A 10,764-nucleotide genomic window follows, 5' to 3' on the forward strand; every position below is an offset into this window, starting at 1 on the left:
GAAACTGCGACGGAGTGCGCGTTACAGCTCGTGCCCAATCCCCTTCGGCAACCCAACCAAGGCGCAGCGATCCCTCTTCCCCTGGCCAGCCAACCGGGAGAACGTCCACCGGACAGGGGAGTCGACCGCCCAGTCAGGAGTCGCCAAGCTCGCAGCGACGGCCCAGCCAATCTACCCAAAGCCTTGGCGCCGTCTTGCACTGCATATGTGTGTGTATATGTATTGCCATGATGGTGTTGGTGAATTTACTGTGTCAATTTTAATGTGAATTTGTTTGTGAGCGTGTGTGTGCGCGCATGCGTGCGTGTGTTGGAGAGACCCTGAGTTCCAGCGGCGAGAAATCAGCCAGTTTTGTAATGATGCCTCTCTTGCTTGGTTAGTTTTTTGTGTGTGTCGTCGGGGCGACGACAAAAACTGTGGGGAAATATGTAACATAATGGATACTGCAGCTTTAAACTTTAACTGGGGGCGTTGGCGTCAGGTGACTGTCGGGCACCAATTGCCCATTGTGCTCTGTTTTAAAAGTTGGCACCTGTTGCTGGAGGTAGGAGGCATGCTACCGCTTGTGGCGGTTTTAGTTAAGATGGTTGTTTGCCAGCTTTAGTCAACCATAGGACTTGGCACTTCGCCTTAATATGGCAATTTGCGCGTGGTGCGCATTGGTCACTGTGGTGTGACTCGTAAAAGACGTTGTGGTTGTGAGCGTCCTTTCAAGCGCTGGCTATCCCCTGCCCTTTGTCATGGTAGGTCTGATCACTTCTCCCTTTATTCCACATCGCATATTAACCATGCATGTGTGACTCACTGGTTGTCATCCATCACTTTATTAGGAAATTGTGTGGGTCTCGTGAATGACTTCTCCTCCTGCCGTGCGTGAACGTGCCCATCTGTCTTGGTAGGTTGTCACACTTTCCCTTTTTAACCAATGATGATTATTAATTATGAAGTGATCATGCTTATAATATGTACCCTATGGTAACTTTGCGCAGGTGCCGTGGGTCTCCACTTGGGGCTGTCCGCGGGCTGCTGCTTCGCCCTGTAGTTGCCGTAGAGGATATTTAGTGCTTGTGTGTGTGTGTGTGTGTGTGCAGGTGTGCGTGACATTTTTCATTTGCTTTGTCCAGGAGAAAGTGAGAGTTCTCTGCCTTTTATTTTCAGTCTGTGTATTGTTTTGTTTCGTTTGTCTTTTCTGTTCACTCCACACTATTGGGCCCGCGTAGTGCGCGGATCACCCTAGCCTACTGTAGCCCCTTGTTTGCCGTGCGGTTTAAAAGTGTAGTCTAGCCAACGTGTGCAGTGTTCCGGTGTGCGCTTGCCGTGTCCTGTAATTTATGCTATTGTGTTTTAAGGGTTGCTGTGCAATATTTATTAGGCTGTAGGGGTTGGGAAGATCTGGCCTTCTTGGCTCATGTGGGGGTGTCATTGTCTTTTGTAAATGTGTAATATTATTATTAAAAAGAGAAGTGATTATTCCCGTACACCTTGTCTCTCGTCCTGACGAACCTGTGTGTCCTTTTTACTTGGGTGAAACACTCAATTGTCCCACGGGACTGGCGTAGTCGGTGCTACAAAGATCGAAATTAATCTTTATGGTCTTATTAGATTAGGCTAAACAAGTGAGGTCCACTCTGCTACACTAGCTTATTTTCCACCAAAACCCAAATCAGTCCTGTAAAAGTAATTTCAACAGCATAGAGCAAAGGAGCATTAGACACACACACTTCCAGGTGCACGTTGCGCTCTCTCTCTCTCTCTCTCTCTCGCATTAGAAGCTGCTACGTATTATTTGCTTTTGAATTCGATCACGTAGTAGGCTACAAGCTCTTCTTCACCTGACCACGTGACTCATAGCCTGCAGATTGCAGGCAGTGGGAAGACCAGACATCCCAATGAAGTCCAAGAAATTTCCCTGATATTTGATAGTGGCTCCCCGATGGCCGCGAGTCAGATAAAATATTCCTGATTTTAGACTTTGCAAGTTCGCGTTATTTCGATTGGCAATGCGGGACAGAGAAAGATAATGGCTCGTGCGTCATTCCAGGAATACTTCAAACAGATTACGCGCACTTCGTAGGACGCCCAGCAAAAGTCCTGGGGGGAAAGTAGGCAGTTGTTCTATGCAGACTGGACGACAGAAAGGACATTGACAAACAATGATTGAACACTAATGCTGTTTTGTTTGTCGGGATGCCGAGGGTCGATAAGCATCTCCAAGTTTAAGCGATGAGTTTTTAGAACTTGGGATGTCTGGGAGACACTATTGTAATACGCATCGCATGGAAGGGATGTCGACTGCCTTGGGTCTTTTAGTGTTGCCCTCGACGGGAACAAGTTTCAATTCTCCACACTTTAAACCCTGATCGCCCACACATTGATTCCTATCAAAACTACAGTAGCCGTGCCTCTGTTTAGACTATTTAAACAACGTTTCCCCTGTAGCGCGCGCATCCCTTAAACCAGTGTTCCCCAACCTTTTTTGTCTTGTGTACCCCCAAGCCTTTTTGTTGTGCCATGAGTACCCCTTAAGTCAAGTTCTATATCGCTTTCTCCATCTCAATGCAACTAAGCTCTATATTTTTGTTATTTGTTACATATTTCCAAGTACCCCCTGCAGTGTGCTCGCGTACCCCTAGTGGTACATGTACCCCTGGTTGGGAAACACTGCCTTAAACGTCTCCCGGTGTGTCTGATCTAAATGAATGCATGAATCCGATATTCATGATTTGCTTGCAAACTGCCTATTCATACGGTTAAACAGCCAATATAGCAAACATTACAAAAGACCAGACAACGGACGTCGGCGTATGCGTAAGTGGAAAGGAGAGGAGAGGAAGCTCGAGGAGGTTTAAAATGACAGCATCAGAGGAAGATTGGCGCGAGTGACGGTAGCACTTTTATCATGACTGCACAAACACACACGTCTTCGTTATGGACAAAAGGGTTGTTGAACATGTTTCAAAATTAACACGTGCCTTAACGTCGGCTCTTTTTTTTCTATTTCTGGGAAACATTTTAGGGCCTAAACTCAACTGAACAGGACTCACTGAACTAGGCTACTACTGATTGAGCCGCACCAGTGCCAAGCACTGGCTGCAGAGACAAACAGGGCAGCACGTAATCTTCTATGAAGTTCAAGAAACAATAAAAATTAAAAATTAATTTTAAACAATTACATTTTTAATGTCCATTCGTCCATGGCTTGTAAATTTCGTCTCGTCTCAGTCTCCTTAACGAAAATCATTTTTTATTTTCGTCATATTTTTATGTTCTGGAAGCAATTTTTGTGCGTCATCGTCTCGTCATCGTCACGGAAAAAAGGGGCGTTGACGAAATATTTTCGTCATCGTCCTGGTTGACGAAATTAACACTGGTGTGTGCGTGTGTGTGTGTGTGCTTGTGTGCGTGTGTGTGAGTGTGTGTGTGTCTGTGTGTGTGTGTGTGTGTGTGTGTGTGTGTGTGTGTGTGTGTGTGTGTGTGTGTGTGTGTGTGTGTGTGTGTGTGTGTGTGTGTGTGTGTGTGTGTGTGTCATACGTGCAGGAACCGTTTTTCTCAGCTGGAAGGTGAAGTTAAATGCGTGGCTCTGCACGTCAGGTGTGAATCCTGATGCCACTTCAAAGCTGCTGACGGACGGGGGTAAATTTCAATTTCACTCATCTGAATGATTAACGTTGAAGACACAACATGAATATGCAGTATGTGTATAAGGTTTTTGTCTATATGTGCATTTATGTAAGCTGTTAGAAACCTTGATTTCCCTTGGGATTAATAAAAGTTCTCTTCTCTACTTTAAACACAACAAAACGCAACATAAACACAGGCACGCACGCACGCTCACACACACACCCACACGCAACACACATTAGCACATGTGACATTCCAGTGGTAGAGATTCATGATTGGTTCTCACAGCGGTGGAACAGTTGCAAACAGGGCCCCAGGGCAAAAGTCGGATAGGGGCCCCCATACAGCTTGCGATGGTCATGATAGGGCACCCACCACCAATACAGGAGGCCCTTGCTCTGCTATGCCCTGCTCGCCCTGCCCATAGCGTCACCCCTGGGTTCTCTCCATGCTGCCATACCATGATGTAGGCTACGCCCAGCAGAGAGCTAATGGCATCTGCTCCCACCGTGTTCCATTCCAAACATGCAATTAAGACACACATGTAATCCACTGCATAGATAGGTGCATTAGCCTCCTGTGTGTGTGTGTGTGTGTGTGTGTGTGTGTGTGTGTGTGTGTGTGTGTGTGTGTGTGTGCGTGCGTGCGTGCGTGCGTGCGTGCGTGCGTGCGTGTGTGTGTGTGTGTGTGTATGTGTGTGTGCGTGTGTGTTTACGTTTGTGGTGGGTGGGGCTCATGTCCATGTCTGAGAAAGAGAGAGAGAGAGAGAGAGAGAGAGAGAGAGAGAGAGAGAGAGAAAGACAGAGACAGAGACAGAGACAGAGACAGAGAGACAGAGAGAGAGGGGGGGAGCATGCATGCGTGTGTTTATTGACGTGTTTAGAGAGAGAGAATGTGTATAGTGCGTGAATGCTTGCATGTATTTACACGTTTCTGTGTGTGTGTGCCTGCGTGTGTATGTTTTTGTGTGTGTATGTGTGTGTGTGTATGTGTGTGTGTGTGTGTGTATGTGTGTGAATGTGCGTGCATGCGTGTGTGTGTGTGTACCGTATGTGTGTGTGTGCTGGACGACTGGACGTGCTGGCCATAATCAAAAGGCACAGAGCGGGGCATGGGCAGCATGTGAATGAATCAGAGTGACGTTTCCATTATTACCTAGCGTAGCCTGGGCCCTGCCGTGCGGAGTGGACTGTGGACACATAATAAGGCTACAGCCGGCCCAGGCCAATCTGTTATGCTTATACATTGACACAGGCACAGGTGCCCAATCCATTATCCTCTCTCTTATTTTTCTTTTTTCTCTCTCTTTCTTTCTCTCTCTCTCTCTCTCTCTTTCTTCTTTTTTTCTCTATCTCTCTCCATCTTTTCTTCTCACTTTTTCACTTTTTCTCTCCCCTATACTAAAAAGTATCTCGCTTCCATTTTCATTCTTTGTTTCTCTGTTCCATCTCTCTCTCTCTCTCTCTCTCTCTCTCTCTCTCTCTCTCTCTCTCTCTCTCTCTCTCTCTCTCTCTCTCTCTCTCTCTCTCTCTCTCTCTCTCTCTCACACACAAACACAAACACACACACCTCTTTGTCATTCACATTGTTGCAGTCTGAGGCCTGATTCGTACTCTTTAGATACTGTTTTCATCAGATACTATATGGTGACATTTGATTACACTATTATAATATTATGCATATTTAAGAACAGAATACTCTCGGGGACACTGGCAAAAAAATATATGGTCCTTTTCAAATGTGTATGTAAAGCCTGTGACTGCATACAATGTAAGCTACAAACAGAAAATGCATTACTGTAATACACCATATAGATGCATACATATTTTAAAAAGCAAATCTACCCATGGGTAATGATAACGCATGGCTCATTTCTGTCATCTGTGTTGGATGATAAGATTAAATGCACCCTTTTCTGCATCCTTTTCCTGTTTAGATGAATGTGAAGCTCTTAATCATAAACCATCGAAATGTATACCATGCATGATACCTCCTGAACTGTTTTGCCTCAACACACACACACACGCACGCACGCACACACGTACACACACACATGTTAATGCACACCCCTCTGCGCTAACTGCAAAAAAAGAAAGAGAAGAAAATCAATGGGGTTTAATTAGAGTGCTTGTGTTGTACTGAAGGGGGTTGGAGGGGCCATCTGGCATAGCGGGCATTTCACGATGGGCCCCCACACCCTCGTGGGCCCCTATTTTCAGCAGGGCCCACCGGTGAGTCAGTTCTGAGCTGCTAATTACGAGCCCCACCTTTAATATTAAGCCAAAAGTGCCCGGGCCCTATTTCTCCCCCAGTTCAGCCCTGACTGTAGGGGGTTGGAGGAGGTTGGAGGTGCAGGCTCCTTCCACTGATCAGCGATTGAGAACTGCTCCCGTCATTTGCAGAAACAAGCAGCTTTATGGCTGCCCGTAAAGGCTGTCTGAATTAAGACCTGGTTCTCATAAATCTCTCCATTCGGCCAAAATCATCCCAATGAAAGGGAGTTAACTGGAGAGCACATGAAGAGGCAAGAGGCAGTGTAATCAAGCTGCAACTCCTCATGGCTTACATACTCTACTGCCTTGATCTTCAAACAAAGGCATGCGGGCCAAATACGGCCCGGGCATGGCAAACATTTGGCCCACCATGAGGTCAGAACAAATGCAAACATAAATATGTGTGATTTTTGATCACTAAAACTTCAGTGGGTCATATCTATCCAAAGCGTTCGCAGAGAGTTAGATCTTGTGCTAACAGTCTCATAACAGACAGTGACAAGAAGGGGAAATGAAAAAGCCAAAAATTGTTCTCTGTCCAGACATCTATATTGTTTCTCATTGGGTTGGGGTGTTGGTTTGGTCCACAGCCTCACTTGCTCTACACATAATTTGGCACTTGGAGAAAAGTCATTGGGGACCACTGCTGTACTGTACATACCACAAGGAAAACCAGTGAAGGTTGTTCTTTCAGAGACAGGGTGGTATTAAATTGAGGTGAAAAGGCAAAGGCTCAGTTGCTTTGTCTTACAGTGGTTTAACCATCAAATATTGTGGCTGTCTATCACATCTCACTGATCTGACTAGCAGTGAATACATGTGGAGTTACTCTGAGTTTGAGTTGATACAAAGACCTTTAGGGTGAAAAACTACAAAACTTCACTCTAAATGGACCTGTACATGTGCTCACCTTATTTTCCCACACATGCACATGCACACGCGCACGCACACGTGCACACACACACACACACACACACACACACACACACACACACACACACACACACACACACACACACACACACACACACACACACACACACACACACACACACACACACACACACACACACACACACACACACACACACAATTGAGTGTTTTTCAAGTCACCTTCGGAGTAAAATACAAAGTGAGTGAGTCTGTCAAGAGAGCAGGTTGGCCAAGGGCAGAAAAAGACCAGAGTTTCACCTGCTCATACTGACAGGCCGAGAGAGAGAGAGAGAGAGAGAGAGAGAGAGAGAGAGAGAGAGAGAGAGAGAGAGAGAGAGAGAGAGAGAGAGAGAGAGAGAGAGAGAGAGAGAGACAGAGACAGAGACAGAGAGAGACAGAGAGAGAAGACAGATCAGTTCAGTCAGCCATCTGTCATTTTGATTGACACCCCTCTCCAGGTGAGAACCCAAGCAGAGCAGTGAAGGATTCTGGAACCTGCAGGCATGAAATAAAGAGAAGAATGGAGGAGGGAAGAGAGAGGAAGACGAGGGGGAGGAAAGATGAATCGCAAGAGGTTGGAATAAAATAAAGAAGCCTTCTGGTGCGTTTCATTCATAGAAACATCGAGAAGGTGTCCAGACTGCAAATGTGGAAACAACCACACACTTATACACATGCACACAACCACATACACGGATAGAGAAATGTGCACACACACACACACACACACACACACACACACACACACACACACACACACACACACACACACACACACACACACACACACACACACACACACACACACACACACAATAATGTTTCTTAGGCTCTTAGTTTTATGACTTATATTTATATTGATGGTCTGTCAATAAAGAGGACTCCACAACAGACTTTTTGAATCGACTTTTCTTTTGTCATGAAATAAAAACTGACAAGGGCAAAAGTGCATATACAGTTACAAACTAATACATTCAAAGACATATATAAGACCCAAAGATCTGAAGCTCCTATGCACAGCCAGTTTCGGGTGCTGGTAAAGAGCAGTCATCAGCAATCCAAGGGGAAAAAGGAAGAATCACCACACACTGGTGGACTTAATTTTGCTGCTTTTTTATTTTGTAAACAACGCGTTTCGCTTGCGCTTTTTCAGGTTCACTTTTTGAACCTGAAGTGAACCTGAAGAAGCGCAAGCAAAACGCGTTGTTCACAAAATAAAAAAGCAGCAAAATGAAGTCCACCAGTGTGATGTGATTCTTCCTTTTTTCCTTTGACATATATAAGACCTTTACACAGTGTTCACATTGCCACTGACCATCCACGGTTGATGGACGGCATGACTGACAGAAAGGTGGTCGTCTTTTCGTTTGTTACATTCATACACGCGGCCTGATTGGCTGACGGACCTGCCTACACTTTCCAAATTTATGAAGGTCTGACAGAGGCAACAGAGCAGGCGGTTCCCACAATGTATTTCGCGTATGTCCATACAAAGTCAATGGGATCCATCCATCAACTGTCAGTAGCAATGTCAACACCTGGTTAGCTGGTATATGTATCTGTCAGTCTCCTGACTCTAACCCGTTACTGTCAACTCACAAACCCTGCAAAGCTCACTATACACACAACATAAGTTTTTTCTAAGAAACCAGCACTTCATTTGCCATTGCATGAGCATCAAACACATACGTACGTAGCAGTGAAAGGGTGCACCCACTTTGAGGCATATTTATACCAGTATAATAATAATAATAATAATAATAATAAAAATAATAATAATAATAATACAAAATAATATAAAACCCCATCATTATTAATCCCATCAGGTTGTCTCGTTACACATAAGACTGCTGACAGTCTTGTTAGGGGTCCAAGGCAAAAAAAAAAAACCTCGATAACCTGGATAAATGGAATGGATTACTTAACTCAGAAAGGGTCATATCCATAATGATTGAGTTAAGGTCAATTCACCTTCTGTTAATAACTTAACAATCTCAAGTGTGCGCAACACATAGTCAGTAGCCTGGATATGCTGTAGCCTGGTAAAACAAACTACAGCAGGAAATTGGTTGACCATAATATGAGAACAATTGTTGTCGTGCTGGAACCAGTCGTGTACTGTAACTGTCTGTCAGTCTGTAACTGTCCGTTATAGAACTATCTTTCTAAGCCCTCCCCAACCACTCACTCGATCGATTCAAACAGTCGAATCGATTCATGATAAACAAAGATAGAGTGATGGGATTGAAGGACAGATTTTGTGGATTTTCTGGATAATCTCCTATGGTGCGGTGCAAGATTAACCAGGCAATAATATGTCCTGCTGCTACAGGGCTGGTCTGGTTTAGTAGGCTAACCTGGATGGACAGAACAGTTGGATTTTAACACACACATGCGCGTGCACGGACACAAGCACACACACAAACCCACACACACACACACACACACGCACACACGCACACATGCACGTGCGCTTACACGCAAGCACACACCCGCACACACACACACGCACACATGCGCGTGCACTTACACGCAAGCACACACAGCACACAGCACACAGCACACAGCACACAGCACACACACACACACACACACACACACACACACACACACACACACACACACACACACACTCACACAGAGTTGCGCAAGAGTTTTTTCAAGGCAAGGCAATATTTTAGCAAAAAACCTCACAACAAGAGGAAAAGAAAGAAGAAAGAAAGTCCCTACTGTATTGAAGTGCGGGAATGAGTGTTGTCAGGTGGTTGCAGAGACAGATACCACTGCACCAATCCAGGGTCTGACACGAGTTTAACAAGCAATTACAGACCAGTTTCCCCCTGCGGACATTCAGACTTATAAGAACACCGGCCAGGCTTACGTCAGTACAGTATGTGGCAGTGTTTGTGTATTGACTGAGTTCCCCATAAGCAGACAGACTGTTAAGACCGCTGTTACACACAATTTGCCACTATCACATTTCATCTCTATCACAGCACAGCCTTGTTGCCATAAAACATACAGTTTTGTTCATAATTCTATGATATATATAAGTATACATGTTCATATCCCGACGTCCCCCATAAGAATAAAATATGACCTCTATTATACTGTCAAGATTTAAACTCTAAATTCAGGCTGACCCGTCCCGCTTCCCCCACCCCGTTTTATTGATCCCGAGTGTTCCAAGAACATCAGTCCATCTCAGCTCTTAGAAACGGCCCAGTTCTGAGAAGACCGCACGCCTTCAGTGTGGAATTCGCCGAGACTGAGACAAACAAGGCCAAAAAGACCTGAGCATCACAGCCTGTTCTCTAGTCTCCTTGGCAACCGCTTGCATGCTTCTTGACAACTGTCTCCATCGGACCTGTCTGCCACAGTCTTGTTTCCAGCCTCCCCGAAAACTGTTTCCATCCTAATATGTCCCCGTCTCCATCCTTCCCCAGCATCCATCTCCAGTCTCCTCAGGAACTTGCCTACCGCATCCCACATCCTGCCTTCCCAGCAATCGCCTCCTGTCTCTCCAGCAACCGTCTCCATCAACCGTCTCCACCCTCCTCTCTCTCCATCCATCAGTCCACTTAACACTGCTCCTCCCCCAGGGAGTCACAGTTCTCCCCAAGGTCCATGGAGCTGGAAGGGCCCCTGTGGAGCTTCCCTCTCCCTCCTCCTCCTCCTCCTCCTCCTCCACTGCCTCCATGACCCGGGTAGACGTCCAGAGAGCTGGAGACGGACTGCACGGAGCGGTCTCGGAAGTAGTGGAATGTGTCGGGGTCGAGGTAGGTCTGCTCCTCACGGAGGCCCTGTTCGAACAGCTTGCGCTTGTGCCGGAACTCGATGACGGTCTTGGTGTAGGAGTTCAGGGTGGTCACGGAGGCGGCCATGCAGCAGGTGAACGAACCCCAGGCCAGGCTGGAGAGAGAGATAGAGACAGAGA

General features: G+C 46.0%; 1 protein-coding gene and 1 long non-coding RNA gene across 2 annotated transcripts in view; one reads left to right on the forward strand and one right to left on the reverse strand.

Annotated features, from left to right (window-relative positions):
* The first annotated feature begins 378 nt into the window (after positions 1 to 378).
* LOC134460507 (uncharacterized) lies at positions 379 to 1,560 on the forward strand. The gene is made up of 3 exons (XR_010037106.1): positions 379 to 743; positions 831 to 895; positions 990 to 1,560. It is a non-coding gene; the product is annotated as an uncharacterized LOC134460507 (long non-coding RNA).
* Positions 1,561 to 10,008: 8,448 nt separating this feature from the next.
* The window catches only part of gsg1l (gsg1-like), a 29,960-nt gene continuing 29,204 nt past the window's right edge, over positions 10,009 to 10,764 (reverse strand). The window contains exon 5 of the mRNA XM_063212901.1: positions 10,009 to 10,739. Coding sequence (XP_063068971.1) covers positions 10,409 to 10,739 — 331 coding nt within the window. The 3' untranslated portion in view covers positions 10,009 to 10,408. The remainder of the gene's footprint in view (positions 10,740 to 10,764) is intronic.

Source organism: Engraulis encrasicolus, chromosome 2 (genome assembly GCF_034702125.1).
Source record: "Engraulis encrasicolus isolate BLACKSEA-1 chromosome 2, IST_EnEncr_1.0, whole genome shotgun sequence".
NCBI lineage: Eukaryota > Metazoa > Chordata > Actinopteri > Clupeiformes > Engraulidae > Engraulis > Engraulis encrasicolus.